A 16637-nucleotide genomic window follows, 5' to 3' on the forward strand; every position below is an offset into this window, starting at 1 on the left:
TCAAACAAAGCTGGGATAGAAGGAAGCAAGTTCCTTCTCCTTCAGTGTCTGTTCTGTCATTTTTATAGGTCATCCAAATTGGACCATTTTGTAGAACGGTATGTATTGTTACACCTGGTTTTGCTTAGAGAGAAGCACGCGATGCAGGAACATCTTTTAAGTTGCTGCCCCAAGTGCTGGAGTACATTCAGTGTGTAACTCTTAATTAGGCTTCATTGTTTTGTAGTACAGGGACCACTTGAGCTTTTCCTCTACTTGTTAGTTCCTGTGCTCTGTTGATAAAAAATTCACGTAAGTGACTGAGCTCCATTGAGACTGAGCAAGTTGTGGAAAAAATGGAGCCCTTGCAAATTATGGGGTTTTTTCTTCACCCTGTTCAGTCTTGGCTAACTTCTCAAACACTTGGGCCAGCACAGGGTGAGGGTGGAGAGCGCAGAGGTGAGAATGAATGGCTTGGGGGAAGAAAGCACTGGGAGAAGCTTAACTTAGCTCTGTCACAGACTTATGGAATCACTGCCTTGGGGACATGTCTTCACAAACAGGATATTCTGTTTTGTGTGTCACTTGTGGTAGTGCGGACATTTGTACAGTTGCACTGTGAACTGGACAGGGAAGAGAGCTAGCAGTGGAGAGGGCGTTGTTGGTTTGTTTTTGTTTGGGTTTTTTTGTTTTGTTTTAGCTAAGGTTGTCTTTCATTTGGTTTTAAAGTAGTTGTGCTGCCTGCACTGGGGGAGACTAGCTTTGGCGTGGGAGTCGGATCAGCGTACCCTAAGCTGGCACTGCTGCTGAACGCTTTTACTGCTGTCAAACTGCAGTCTTAGTTCCTGCCTTGGGCTATACATTTGGCTGAGTCTCATGATGGCAGAGCAGCGTTCTCTTGGCGATTATAGAGCAGCCCTTTCTTTTTGTAACTTGAATTATTTTTCTTGCTGTTCTCAAAAACTCCTTAAAAATTTGCCTCACCAAAATGCTGCTTCTATTGTGCATTCACACTGGGTGGTGATGGTTGTTTTGCTTTGAGTGCTGAGTTGCTGGCAATGTTTTAATATATTTTTAGATAACAGTGAAGTATTTGTTTTTCAAATGAGAGGTAGGAAATTGCAAAGAATAAAGAATTGCATGAGCTGGCTTAGTGATAGCATGCCTGTTCCATTTGGGGTAGTGGAGGAGGAAGGGGGAATAGATGGTGATGTAAGGGCTGTTGCAGTGACACTCCCCCATTAATAACTTCTGTGAGGAGCTGCAAAGGGTGGAAGGAAAAATAAAGATGTTGAGGATTCGGTGACTTTGACGCTTGACATGACTCATATCTTCTCTGCTGTAAGAGAAGGATAATTCAAATTGAGTGTAGTGAAGCCTTACTGTAGAAAACGCAAAATTTTTCTTCCCCCCCCCCCGAGCTTCATTCTTGACAAAGCAGGAGTTAGACTGCAGTCAGTCTGAGTAAAGGGTTGTCTCTATAAACGAGAACCATAAGACTCCTGCATAAAATTCTAGCAGAGTTGTGGGAGCTCTGCATTCATGGAGCAAGTCTTTAATTTGTGGTATCTGTTGGTTTAAGGCAACTGCAATAAGCCTTACATCTGAAAGATTCACATAGCCTTGAGATTGGAGACTGATTTTTTTCTTAACATAGTAGAAAATTGGAGGGGCTTTCAGCAGTACTTTAAGTTCTATTTTCTGGTCTAATTATCACTAGTTAGTCTTTTCTGCTCTGCCAGTGTGTGAAGTCTGCTTAATAAAGATCTCTGTCTTCTGTCCCACAAGCATTTATATCATTTTGTTCTCCATCAACTTGCCTGGTAAATTTTATGGCCAAAGACAAATTATGCTTTCCCAAAAGCACAAATGCAACTGCGGTTGCCCTTCCTAACAACAGTAGGAAATACGGCTCCTTTGCATGGTGTGACAGTTGTTTGTGGAGGGATTCTCAGATCCTGGCCAGAGCACCGATGTTGCTTTGCAGAAATTGCTCATAAAATCCTATGCGGACCTTCTAAAAGTAATTTTCATTTTTCATCTCAAAATGAGATTTCGATGCCATTTACTTCACTTTCGGTAGGATAGGGATTGAAATGCAAGGGTGGGGATTTATAGATGCATTTTCAAGTTGGGGAAAACGTAGTTCAAATAGATGGTGATAATACTATTCTTAGATCACTAAGGCTGTAAAACCTTTCTGGCGCTAACAGGAAATGGCAGACTTCAGCTTCATCGGCCAAAGTCATCAGCCTTTGCAGCTGGGCTCTGAACTGAATAGTGGTGACATTTGGGACAGCTGTCTCAAGGTAGTGGAACGTGGGCTTTTCCTTCTTCTGTACTTTCAAATGCAAATTGTGGAGTATGCTCTAGGGACTGGTGGAAGCGTACATGTGTTTTAGATGTGTAAGAAATTAGTAAATATTGATTGTTCAGTTGCTGCAGAAAGGATGTTGCACTTAATGCTCACCTGACATCCTCTGTCTAATAGGTTTGAGTTTTGTGCACTGGTATTAACACGTATTTTTTAAACATCTAGTCATAAAGCCCTGCGCTTTCCCACGTGTGTAGTTTCGCAATGTGTAGTTGGATGGAAGGGATGATTTTTGCTATGCATGTCAGTGATGTAACACGTAAAGAATTAAACTTGTCAGAAGGACCAACAGCAGTCATTCTTGAAAGTGCGGAGCAGAAGAAAAGATCTGATCGGCCCACCAAGTATTATTTGTAAGTGTGTCCCTGAACTTGGTAGCAGTTTCATGCATGAAGTCTGTGGGTTTTTTTCTTTCTGTGCTGCAAAAATCTTCAGATGTCTCTTGCCAGGATCAGGATGAGGATTAGCTTAACCTGGCTGCCTGACCTGCAGGTAACTTTTCTTTCCATCTTATTCATTACAGGCTCCAGCTTCATTTTGTATACAGCTTGAAAAAAAGCTGTTGTTACCCAAATTAAGTCTTATCATCAGAAGACACAAATACCTCTGTAAGCCTCAGCTGAGTCCCTCACTCCCGCTTCCCCATTTCCCCTCCTCCCACTCACAGTCAGTTGAGTCTTGGGGTTTTTGCTGCCCCTTTGCATGACCACCCACGTGCACCTTCTTGAACTCCTGTCCTCTTTTTGCCATAGTCTGCTCTGTTTAACTATGCCTAGATAAAACTTCAAGCAAGTGAAGCTATTAATTCTTAAATCTGTAAGTTTTGGGGTTGTTTGTTGCACAAGAATTATAGAGCAGGCCTTTTTCTGGTTTTTTTTTGTTTTTTTTTTTTTTTAAACTGGAACGAAGGGTGTTTCCTTCATGGCAGCGCCTGCTCAAGCAGTCCTGCCCTATTCCTTTCCTTCCCCTCTTCTCAGTCGCTTGCTTCAGTTCCAGAGCTGTACCCTGCACTTGCTGATAGAAGTATCTGTGTAGCCAACCAGTCAGCTGAGGCAGGTGAAAAATACACCACCTCCCTGAACTGTTTTGCAGATCGGTTCCCCAATCTGTTGAACTACACGAGTGCCTGTAACCACTGCTTGGAGGGCACGTGGGAGGGTGCAGCCACACAGCAGCGACTGCATAAACCAACTCAAACAGTACTGCTGCCAACCATCTAGCCACCGCAAACTGATAGTCTAGCCTCTGAGTTTGTAGCTGGGTTAGGAATTCATGCTCAGTATGAATTAACTGGTAAAATTGTTAATTCTGAGGTCAAGAGGTGTGCAGTATCACTATTAACAATTTAATTGCTGACTGTTTTGAGAGATGCCTGCAAACATCCTCATTCCTGGATGCAGGCTTAAGTCATCTGGATTTTGGCTTATAGCTCTGTCTTCAGTTGAATAAGTGTTTTGCCTTTCAAGGTGTAACTTAACAACTGTGGGTTTTGAGGACGATCAGTAAGAGACTTGAAATGTACAAAAGTTCAGTAATACCAGAATAACTAAAGTGTTGCATAGCTTTTCAAATATATATATTTTTTTTTTTTTTAAATATGGCTTATCAGGTATAATTGACCTAGGGAACTTTGTTCTGTAGATAATTAGTTGTCATATTATTCCTGATATCTTTCTGGCAAATAGCTGACTAAGACTGTTTCACATTCTGTAAAATTTACAATGCTAAAAAATATTAAGCAATCAATATTAAATGCAAGTTATACTACTAGAATCCTAAAGCATTTAAATGCTAAAGCCAGATGAAGGAAACTTAAAGTTTTTAATGCTCTGTTAACTTGTCCACACTGTAAAATGAATGCAAATAAATACTGTGATAAAACAGTTTAAATAAAACCATGCATTTAAAGGAAAAACATTTTGACGATTATCTATCTTGTAAATGTGTGCCAATTGCACCGAAACCCTTTTTTTTTTTCCCCACATAATGTTGCTGATAGCCAGCAGGAGTCTGCCTCTTGTCTTGATCTTTGGAAGCATGTTGGACCTTTTTGCTCATGTGGTTTCAATAGCTTTTTCACTGCAAAACTATATAGAGCAGCTGAAGATCAAGTTAATTTACTTCCTTTAAAAGCAAAAAATGAAAGTCTGTGTTTTGAACACTTGAAACTTTTCTCTAAGGCCTTTATGGGTTGTATCTTTTCTTAATGTGTTTTAAAATGTAGCAGACAGTGTTTCTAATTGTATTTCCCACGGAAATGTAGTTGGGTTTTGGTAGTGGTTTTGGGTAACCTTTACATTTTTTCCTTCTGGCTTGCTTTGTAGCTGGCAGCTAACATTGGTATCCGTCTTGCTGTCTTGTTAGTCACTTAAACTTGCTGGTGTATCCTGGGGTATCAAGCCTAGGAGTCCACTGACATTGTCAGCCTGTTTTGTAAGCAGCCAGGGAGACCTTATTTAGCTAAAACCTGCTTACTATGGGAGGGATTGTAAAGATATTTAGAAAACCACAATCAAGCTTAGGGTAGCACTGTTGCACTTGAAGGCTCAGTGTGTCTTTCCACAGTATAATCTTAGGTATAATACTGCATTAATGAACTGGGTGATGAAATAGGGCATGCTTATAATATTTGTGGTGATGATTAGTTGAGTTGGGCTTATGCACACTGAAGATACAATTTAAAACTATCTTGATGGTTTGAAGAAATGTATTCTAAAATCAGGAAGATGTTCCACAAGGGTTAATGTACTGTCATACACGTAGGCAGAGATAATCAGCTGCGCCAATAAAGGATGAAGAATAACTAGCTAGGTATCAGTTCCTCTGAAAATACCCCAAACCTCACAGTGGAAAACTGGTTGAAATCAAGGTGGTGTCATACTCTTAAGACAAGCAAAACTCATGATGAGATGTATAGACAGGGCTGCAGTACCTATACAACATGCAAAGAAATTCTTCAACTCAATGCATGTAAGGCCTTGGCTGTGAAGCACTGTAGTTTGAAGTCCATGAGGCATCTGTAAATCTGCCCTCTAGTCACATACCCTAAATCTCTGATCAAAGATTGATTTAAGTCCAGGCTGTTCTACTAGCAGTCATCTTTCCTCCTGCCCAGCTTTTCCAGCGCTGGAGTAGAGGTGCCTTACATGGTGTGGTATTTTTGCAGGATGCCAAGTGAACTGAGCGATATTGAGCTTTGGTGGCTGCAGTCACCTTTGAAGGTTTGCGTTACACAGCTGTTCGTAAGCAGTTTGTCTTCCTTAACACATCCTTTTAAGACTTTAACCTGCTATTACCTATGTACATCATAGCAACTTTATTGTGTACAAACATTAGAATGGGTGTATTAGAGAACCTCTTACATGGAGCAGTTGCTCGGTGTCACTCCGCAAATAACTGTTCCTATCTCGTTAAAAGAGAGAGGTAAATTGCTTGAGTTTGTGTGCTGGGAAAAGTGGTAATTAAGAATGAAAGTACAGGAGTGGAGTGTTGGACTTGATGGTTCCTTAGGTGGTGAGGTATAGAAGAGATTATGGTACATATCCTCCATGTGGAATAGAAAATATGACTGTCTTAATTTCAGCATTTCTTATCTTTCATTCTTGATAGAGGAGTTCTGGGGATTTTATATTTTTAGAGATTTGGGGTACTGAGCATGAGATGATTAAGGGCTGGTTGTTTCTCTTGCAATACGCTGTTCTTCAATGAAATGCAAGCCTTTTCTTGTCCTCTGCTGAATGTTTTAGTCATATTGACTGCTGTGGTGCGTTTAAAGGCAAGGTGTTGGACAACCAGCAAGGGACTCTGCGTTCTGGTCCTCTGGTCCTAGCTCTGTTGGATAATCACAGAGGAATTGTCCTGGTCTGTGAGACAGGTGTATCTGCTTCCTCAAAGGTGGTGATAAATACATTCTCTGGCACTGCATTTTAGAAAGAGATATCAGGACAAAATAGGACACATGCAAATAGAAGAACTATAGGGCATTCAAGTAAAATTGTTATGCAAAGCAGATTAAGACTGGATTTCACAAGCAATGAATCTAGTTGATTTATGGACTGTCATGCATGTGTATTTCCCTAGGGTATTTTTCACTTTTACTGTATGTGACCACCTTCATTTGTATTGTAAAACTAAAAGGGCAACCACTGCTGGAATGACAAGCATATGTTATGAATGCTTGTTCTCCATTACCTTTTTCGGTTTTTTAGTTTGGTACACACCATCAAGTAATGGTTTACAACAGAGCTGGCATGAGAGAAGTTGTGTGAGTGAGAAATGTACAATTTTGAATGCTTGCAAACTGCCACAAGACCACTGCTGATATTTCTGCAGTGTTCCTCTGTTAATCTTGAACACAACTCTGAAACACTTTCATTGGAATGCTTGATAGCTTTTTTTGTTATCATTTTCTGGTAGAGTGACTTTTGACTTTCATCCCTCAGAGCTTGTGCCAAGAGCTCTTACAAAAGCCTTACAATTTCATTAAAGGCCTGAAAAGTTGCAGTTGGTTATACTTGGATAAATAGTCTAGAGCATATGATAACAAATGTATTTTATGCTTGGTGTACACGCTGCTAAACTTGAAGGGATAGCTGGAAACAGCCCCTCTTTTAAGAGGGCTTGGAATTAATAGCATTTGTGTTAGCAGATACAGGAATAGAAACCAGGAGAATTTACTCTGACCGCTAGGTAAAAGTAGTTCTTTCAAAATTTGTGTTCTCAAAGTTGAGTTTTAGATCCTTAAGGCAATGTATACTCTGTTCTTTATGTACACATGTGCATATATGTGTTTGGGTTATTTTGGGGTGTGGTTTTGGATTTTGAACCTTTCCCAAATAGAGCATGTTTTTACTCATAATTCAAAGTTGTTTTCTTTCCTTGGTAAAAAAGAGGGGAGGATGGCATAGAGCTCTCTAGGCTTCAGAGCCTAACCTGTTCTTCAGTTTGTGTGCTTCACTTTTGGGACCTTGCTCAAACCTAAATTAAGCAGTGCTAATCTGTTTACTTTTAAATAAAAGCTCAATGAGGAAAGACACCTATTTGCAAGCAAATGACCATCCCCACTAGTACCTGAGTAAACTAATCCACACTGCACAATGGAAAACTGATGAAATGCTGTGCTCTTCAATGCTTCCAAATTGGATGTGGATTGGATTCGAGATTAAGGAAGGATGTTTTGTCTTCTGTTTCCGTGATAACATCCTGAGCACTACAGCTAGTTATAAAAGGTGGCTGGTCCTGGTCTTTAGTCAGTGTAAACTAACCCTTCGTCTGTTAGGGAAAAACAACACTCCCCTTCCTCTTTTTAAGAAACTGCTCTTGTGAAGCCCGTAGCATTCTGCTCTCTACGCGTGCAAGCCAAGCGTGTGCAAGCCAAGCTGTGGAGCTTAGGCTGTGATAACGATCTTCTCCCTTTTTTGCACTCCATTTTGATCAAGCACTGAAATGAGACCGTGTGTTCCCTGCACCATCCAAATGTCGAACAGTCATCCTTACGTTATGAAAGTTCGTCAGAATTAGCATTCACTTAAGCACCATAAAAGTTGCTGAACATAAAATGAATCTCACTTCTGAGAGTTCGTGCTGTTACTGAAACACTTGCGTGTCTTTTAGATGAGGGAAGCCTAATGAGAACACTAGCTGTAGCTACTTCTAGCTCTGTAAAGCTATATTTGTTCGAGTCGTAAAATCACCAATACTGACTTTTTACTGCAGACTACTGTTCTTTCTATAATGGAGATTTTGCATCAACCCTCTTGAAAACACGCACGTTGTAGCATCTATAGCTTAACCTTTATACAAGTGGTAATAGTGGGAGGACTAATTTGAAGAAAATTCTGTAATCGCTGCGGCTGACGTCTCGCTATCCTTCACAAGCAAAGTAGGCAGAACTGGTGAACTTGTTATCATTTTACCTCTATGTGTTTGTGTTAGTGGAAACTTCCTACACAGGGGGAAACTTCATTGAAGACAAGACCTGTGGCAAAGTTCCTTTGTTTGGAACGTTGTTGACTCCTTCCAGGATCTCCATCAGACATTGTGGAGATCACTACAACATACTTTAAAATACTGTGGTTTTTTTCCTTCCATCTCTTTGTGCCACGTAAAACAAAAACGGTGAGCCATAGGAAAAGAGAATTGTTGTTTATATTGTTCTTTTTTTACTTCTTTCTCTCTTTCTTCTATTATCTTAAATAAATAAATAAGTCTTCATAATTGAAGGCTTTTGCCAGAAGGGAGGTAGTAGTACAAGACTTGCAAGGCCTGAGAGGCAGGGTAAGGTAGTCTGGGCTGAGTTCTGTCCTTGTGGCTAGACTTGGTTGTACCTCAGCTAACTTAAAGTTGCCTCAAGTATTCTTGTGTTACATAGAAAAAAAAGAAAAAGGAAAAAAAAAAAAAGAGGTGGTTTTGACGTGAAAACTTGAATGATAATTCCTAGCTACACTCCTCTCTTTGGACTTTGCTTTGTTACAACGTATTTTACTGTACTTGCCAGACAGGGTTACTGTGGATTTCTTGACCATTGTATCTCTCTCTCTATCTGGAGTTTTGCATGGTGAAATATTGCGTGGAATTGTATTTGCAACTTGCCTTTATCTCATGTAGTTAAAGGTAACATCATTTCCTGTAATCCTACCCAGTTACTTCTCCGCATCAAGGCTTTCTGAAGGTTTGGGGAATTATGGATTTACCTATAAATGTTTATATGGAAGGAACCTCCAGTGAGGAGTAGATTTGTGCAATGGACTTGGATGACAATATTATTTACAGTTTGGAAAGAGGCGCTTAGATCCTAGAGTGGCCTTGTCCTGTGGCTTTCGCTGTCATTTTTGGTTTGTTGTCTCTCAGCTTTGTCTTCTGTTTTGCTTTGGACTAGTTTCCAGGTTCCTTCAAGATGAATAGAAATAACTTAGTTTCTTTGAGAAGAAAATATGTCTAAAGACAGCACTGTGTAACCCAGACACTAGCTTTTTGATTTGAACAGCTTCAAAATTTGCTGTCCTCGATTCCTGCTTTCAGTTGCTTGGCCACGCTGTGGTAAACGCTGTCAGAGTGAAGTAGAAATCGTCACTTCAGATAAGGCTTCTGACAAAAGCACCACTTGAGGAGTAGGGAATAAGGGCCCTTGTACCTCGTGTGTGTTGTGCTGGGAAGAAGTTCTGAATTTTTTTATTTTTTTTTTTAGTTTGTATTTTGTGCTCTTTTTGTGCCTTTATAAAGATCAGGGTAGAAGTGTTTCTGTAGTAACACTGAGAATTGGGGTGAGGGTGAGAATGAAAACCTGTATCCATAAAACATTATTGTATTCTATTACAATCTATATGCATTATTTAGGTATTATAATACTTGGTAGTTGAGTGCAGTTTAAGAAACAGTCTTTCTCTGACTGTTCCCAGTGATGCTTGCTCAGTGGTTTTTAAGCTTCCCACAGCTTTTTATATCTGTCTAGAGAGCGAGTATTCACAATCTTAAAAGCATGTCCAAACATGGTGCTTTAAGTTTTGATCTGAAAAATGTGGATATTTTGCATTTCCTATGCGTGATTGTGACAAATTGAATTTAAGGAAAAGCCTAAAATACTTTAGCCGTTATGTGTTCTTGAGCTAGTGACCTTAATTGTCTGATGTATCTTTTTGCATTGAATGTTTAAATTGAATGTTTAAGTTAATTTTAACTGCACTGTGTGTCATGATGAGTAAACCAAGAAAAGCAAAACTCCGACGTGGCTTGACCTGAATTACAATGCCATTTTGACGTGCAGATTACCCTAGGTCTCCTTAAGATGCCGTTTCCACTGCACAGCCGCCTTGTTGATGGTGTTAAGCAGCCAGAGTGAGGATTTTGTGCAACCCGAGGATGAGGCAGGGAGCTGCAGGTTATCAGGCCACGTCGTGGGTTGTCTTCTACAAAACCCTGAAGAGATGAATTTGCATGTTCTGTGGTGCCATTTGCAGTAAGTTTGTGGGGAAGAAAAATGTTATATAATGGACTGTGTTGAATTTGCTCTGTTGAATCCAGGTGTGGCTTCCCGTAAAGCAGTGGGTGCTCACTGGTCTTGTAGCTAGTCCGTATTTTTTTTTGGAGCAGGAAAGGAGCCATTTTTCTCTAAAATGAAAAGCTGTGTTAAAGCACCTCTGTGGTGGGAGGGTGAGAACCGTCCTCCCAACCACCATTCCTCCCCGGGACAAGTAACTTCCAGGCTTAAAAATTCAGTTGCAGAATTGCTGCCTTGGAATCATTTGTTCACTTCTTAAGTTTTAATTTCTGCCCTAGTTTGAGTGTTGTGAGCACTTTCCTTGAATTCCTAAGACTTTGGGAGCGTTTCTAATACGCTGCATTGTTTTCTTCGTGGTGGTGTCAGTGCAACTTTGTGAAGGAGGAAAGCCGCGTTGGCAGCTAACAGGTTGTACTTGTTACCTTCTGTTTCAGTTAGCACAGCTAGAACCCGAAAACCTTACAGTTCAAGGAAAAGAGGGGGCTCAGCCAAAACTCACAGCCCTCACTGAACAAGTTTCTTGGGGTTTGTCTCTCCAAAATCCAAGCATTCTGATGAATTTGACTAAATTTGCAAGCACATAAGTACGTTTGAGGCCTTATGTTTAGTTTCATGTTTGCATATGGGAGTCAGCTTGAGAGTTGAGATGCCAGATCTGCTTGTTATATTCTGGTTTAGTGCTTGCGTGTTCCTGAAAGTTGTTTTTAGAAGATCAAAACTGGTGTGCAGCAATTCACAAGGTGAATTCTAAGCTGTGCTTAGAAATATTCGCCAGGTATGGGGTTGAAAATGGCCGGGAATGCTTGTTGTGTGTGAGCTGTTCCGGCTAAAACTTGGTGACTGCCTTGCTGTGCGGCTCTTGGGCAGTGCCACTTCTCCATTTCCATGGGAACAGATGGGCTTTTGTTGGTAAGAGATCTATTATCAAACTGGGAAACTGATGGGCAGTGGTTGAGCCACTATTACTGGAAAACAGGGCTGACTGCAGACTGAGGACGTCACATGGCAGTACATGTTCAAATGTAGTGGCTAAAAATATATATTCTTCCTTCTTCCTCCTCTCAGGCACAGATGCCCCAGTGTGAAAGGAACAGTCGCTCTGGCGTAGACTTGATTAGATCTACAGCAGACATGGGGATTGGCTGCAAAGGAATGCTTTATGTTTTGAGCTATACAAAGAGCAGCAGGTTTTAACAGTTGTTGAGATAAGTGTTTGTGACATTTCGAGTTTTTGTAGACTCTGAAGGCTGTCTCAGTTTGGAGCAGTGAATTTTAAGTTTCATCTTGTTGCTTAACTTATTTGTATTTATTTGTACTTGGGGAAGTTTTCAAGGCAAAATCCAGTGGTACGTGCAGTACTTAGACTAAATTTTATAGCTTTGGTAAGTCTGGGAAAATCTTACCATAGTTCATTTAAGAATCTTTATTTTTCTTAGAGGCATAGCACTGGTTTTTAAGTATCCAGATGATAAATTTTAATCCTAATTATTATCTGGAAATCACTCGGAGGACAGTTGGAGGTATGGGATAGACGGATTTACTGGATGTTTTTTTTAAAATGTTTTGCAGCAAAATTGTTTCATTACATAAAGTCAGTTCTTTCATTTCGGTGGGTTTACAATTTAAAAGAAAAGAGGGCAAAGTCAGATGTAAACGTCTAAGCCAGATAACAGCAGTGCAAAGAGTTCTTATGTGTGTTCCCAACTTTTTAGTTGTATTTCACTAATGGCTGTTAGTGGCATAAGTTTTGTGGAAGCTGAAATTTTACATGACTGTTGTGTAGTTGTCATAATAATAGCTACCTAACTTCATAGCAGCCATCAGAATTCCAGCCTCGTGCATGTGACTGCAAAGTTGTCCTGAACTTAAGGTACTTCAGTACAAGTCATTTTTGCTTGACTATAAACGTTGGGAGCACCTCCAGTGGTGTCTATTTGAGACGCTGTCAGAAGAAACGATTTTGTAGATACCTGTTGTGGAGGTGACTTCTTTTGAAATGATACGTGAACAGGGAGCTGTGTAAAGAAAACAGCAAGTTCTGTTGCCTCTGGAAGAACGCGCAGTGGAGGAGCAACCCAGCAAGGGGAAAACAAGGGTGCTTACAGGGTGACTGTGTGTGTATAAGCCCTCTGGTGTATAATCCAGGGCATGGATAGTCTGACTGTCTGCCAGGGCGTGAATGGAGCTGTGACAGACAGTTAAAATGATCCTAGAAAGGACAACCGGCTATGAAGGTACGTCAGTCTGGGTGTGAAGCAGGAAAAAGTCCTTGGAGCAAACAAAGCCACTGGGGGGGCGGGGTGGGGTGGGGGGAGAAGCTGTGGAGGATTCATTATTATGCCATAAGTGCCCTGAACAGGTTGTACATGTATACATGTAGGCAGTTCACCTTACTATGCCTTTTATCCAGCGGTTTTGTTTTTTTTTCCCCGCTCACAAAGCTTACTGTGTGCCTCAGCAATGCTCCCTCACTGGCATTGGCTTCAGGCCAAGCAGTAATGAGTTACCCCAAGCCCTATGTGATTTGCCTCCTCCAAATCTATTAGCATATCTTCAGAGCAAGATAAAACTCATTAGAATAATTTACATTTGGGCATTAGAATCTCTAATAATTTGTAATACCTACTGCCAAAAGCACAAGTATGTGGTATTGTCCTTCATATGAAGCTACAATTTACCCTTTTTTTTTTAAATCTTCAAAAAAGAACAGACTACTATATCCCTTAATTGTTCTCTGATGGTAATGAAATGAGTTTGTAGTACACAATCTTACCAAAGATTTGATCCATGCCATCTTTGATAAAGGAGTGCACACCATTGCGTAAGATTTGGCTTATTAGAAATCACATCAAAATGTGTCACGTTTCTGTTCTATTGTATTGTAAATTACTCTGGTGATGGCGGCTGAGGTATATAACAATCGAACTTCCTGGTCATTCGAGCTATATGCCAAAATCTTTGCATGGCTGAGTTGTGGATCTGGGCTTCAACCTGTACTCTCTGTCTCTATGTAATTCACTTTTTTACGTATCTGTTTGCAATTTCCGTCTTCCCTGCTCAGTACCCCAGAGCTGCCTGCTGGTGTCATCTACCTGTATTTTATATTCTGGAGTTGAATCAGTTTCTGCACAGAAGGCTGTCTCGCAGTTGGTACAGTGGTGGTGAGACGTGCACTGTTTTCTTGCTTAAAGGCCCCTCAGCAGCCATCAGCTGATCTGCGCCAACTCTCCATGTGCAGCTTTTTCTCTCGGAGCCTCTAACAGCCACGCTGGAACTGCTTGCGGCCTGTGGTCACGTTATCCTTGCTAAATGCCTGAACCGTAATGTACGCTAGAATGATGCTTGTAAATAAATAAACACAAGCCCAAGGTAGTAACTGCACCAAAGATAGCTTGGAATATTTTTATTTTAGGGTCTTTTAAGTATTAAAGTCTCTTCAACTGAAAATATCCTGAATTGGGCTGTAAAGGTGCATATCTTTGCTCACCTAAAGTTCTGTAGGTGTGGACCTGCTACTGTGCCGGTTCCCCCATGGAGGTGCTGGCACCTGGGGCTGCACACCCTGCCCTCGGCCCCTTCGGCTGGGGTTAAGGAACAGGCAGGTAACTGTGACCCACTGGAATTTGCTGAGGAGATTCAGATTCTTTTCTTTTTTTGCTTTACTGGATTTCATTTCAGTAGCTTTTGAGGTTTTTCTCTTTTGTATGTAGCAGTGAGCAATGAGGCAGATTAGGGTCTTGATATGACACTTACTTTTGAAAGGCAGCAAACATTGATCTGTAGAGTTTAATTTTCTTGAAGTACTCCCATCAGCTATAAGACTTTTAAGGCCTGCGCTTGCAAATTCTTGTCTGCTTTTCCTTTTATTTATTTTTAATTTCCTCTCATCACCATTCCAAAAAAAGAAACAAAAGAGATGGGGGGGAAAAAAAAAAGTCGGAAGCGGCAATAACTGCTTATGAAGATTTTGGGTTTTAGGCAGATATCTTCACCGTAACGGTGTCTGTATGTAATATGTGATCTCTGGATCTGTGTTCATGTTGTCTTTCTCTTTGCATTTCCTCATCTTCCTGTATTCAGGCAATCAGGCAATGCTAATCATGTGATACTTTTGTGACTTGAGGCTTTAAGTACATTAAGTACATTTCTTTCTTTCTTTTTTTTTTTTTTTTTTAACCTCGGATACAGCTTTTTGTTGGCCATTGTCGCAAAGTTAAAAAGAACTTCAGAAAGCTGAGAAGGAATGAAAGTGCTTGGGGAAAACGTTGTGGTGCTTAATTTTAAAGGGGGGGCAGGTTCTGTGTGCTGTTTACTTCTAGAACCAAGTAAAACTTTTTTGAGGAGAAGTAGTTTCAAACTATAGCATGGCTTTATTTACAGAACATAATAATGCTTTATTCAAGAGACTAGTTTCAGTCAGCACACCAGGCTTACCTATTGCACTGTACAATTTGACAGAAACTCAATGAAAAATAAAGCACTGAAGATTTTAGAGCAAGTATGCTTTGAAGTATCAACTTGTGCTTTTTAAAGCAGCCTATTCACTTGGCTCCTCTCTTGTGACTCCTATCTTTCATTCATTTTAGAATAAAGTTATAGTAAGAAAAGTATGCCTTAAAAAAAAAAAGAAAATCTTTGTTCATCTACATTTGCTGTTTGTATGTGTTTAACTTGCTTTATTAACATAAAAAAATGCTCAACAGGCAAGTCACTGTTTCTGCCGTCCAGTTTAACCTGGTTTTAACTTGTATCAGCAAAACCAGCTGAAGCTGCCAGTTGTATCTGCGTTGGGCCTGTGCTAATGTTGTCATGAGGGAGTTTTTTTTGTAAAATTCTCTATAATACAGATGTTGCCTTGAATCCTTAATTCTAGGCAACCAGTGCAAGTGTAGAAAAGCTGGATGAAATCACATTTAGAATCATAGAATCATAGAATCGTTGAGGTTGGAAGGGACCTTTAAGATCATCGAGTCCAACCTTTAGCCTACCCTGACAAAAGCCACTTCTAAACCGTGTCCCTAAGTGCCCCATCTACCCTTTTTTTAAACACCTCCAGGGATGGTGAATCCACCACCTCCCTGGGCAGCCTATTCCAATGTTTAATAACCCTTTCAGTGAAAAAATGTCTCCTAATATCTAATCTAAACCTCCCCTGACGTAACTTGAACCCGTTTCCCCTCGTCCTATCACTTGTCACCAGGGAGAAGAGGCCAGCCCCCATCTCTCTACAACCTCCTTTCAGGTAGTTGTAGAGGGTGATAAGGTCTCCCCTCAGCCTCCTCTTCTCCAGGCTAAACAACCCCAGCTCCCTCAGTCGTTCTTCATAAGGTTTGTCCTCCAGACCCCTCACCAGCTTTGTAGCCCTTCTCTGGACACGCTCCAACACCTCAATGTCCCTCTTGTAGTGAGGGGCCCAAAACTGAACGCAGTACTCGAGGTGGGGCCTCACCAATGCCGAGTACAGGGGGAATTTATGCTGAAAGCATTAGGTTTGTCATCTGAATTCAGGAAAAAGTGATTGTTAGAAGTCATAAATAATCAGAATTTCTTGCCTTGCAGATTTTGGACAGGATTTTTCTGGTGATGACAGCCAACTTAATCTTTGGCGCAGACCCCAATCCAGTTACGTTGTTAAAAGTACCTGTGGACTGACAGTGACTTTCTTACTAAAGTATGGGGTTTTGGCACTAAAGTCCTTCGGCTATTTTAAACTACTTGTCCAGCTTTTTATTCACCACAGTTCTGAATGCTCATGAGATGCGGTGGAGTGGGATGACTAGCACCATTTTTTATAGCTTCATCTTACAAGAGCAGTCTTTGAAACAAGAATGGGAAGAATAAATTAGTACCTTCATCAGTTTTGCTGTATCTTGAGATGTGGTAAGCTTTTTTTGTGTGTGTGTTTCCTTCAGGTTTTGAATGAAGAATGTGATCAGAATTGGTACAAGGCAGAACTCAATGGAAAAGACGGCTTCATTCCCAAGAACTACATAGAAATGAAACCACACCCGTAAGTAGAGCTTTGGTGATAGGCTCCCCTGATCTTACTTTGTGCATCCTCTCAAACAGAAGGGAGGTTTGCTGTACTCTGCAAAGCGTACCTTAACCAGATCTACCAAAATGTATGGATAGATAAAGGATGGCGATCGAGTTGTATCTCTGGCTGCAACTTGCATTGTTGTGCACTGTAACTCATTTCACAGCTGGCTATATAGCAGAGTATTTTGGAAGCTTCTCTGGTGGTTGCTCCGGTGCTTTGCTGTAGTGTCAGACTGACTGACCTTGGGG

The 16637-nt window shown here is 40.7% G+C and overlaps 1 protein-coding gene across 1 annotated transcript in view; it reads left to right on the plus strand.

Moving 5' to 3' along the window:
* The window catches only part of GRB2 (growth factor receptor bound protein 2), a 52982-nt gene that overhangs the window by 24471 nt on the left and 11874 nt on the right, over window positions 1-16637 (plus strand). The window contains exon 3 of the mRNA XM_074607970.1: window positions 16262-16359. Within this exon, the coding sequence (XP_074464071.1) occupies window positions 16262-16359 (98 nt within the window). The remainder of the gene's footprint in view (window positions 1-16261; window positions 16360-16637) is intronic.

The sequence above is a fragment of the Larus michahellis genome, chromosome 14 (genome assembly GCF_964199755.1).
Source record: "Larus michahellis chromosome 14, bLarMic1.1, whole genome shotgun sequence".
In the NCBI taxonomy this organism is placed as follows: domain Eukaryota; kingdom Metazoa; phylum Chordata; class Aves; order Charadriiformes; family Laridae; genus Larus; species Larus michahellis.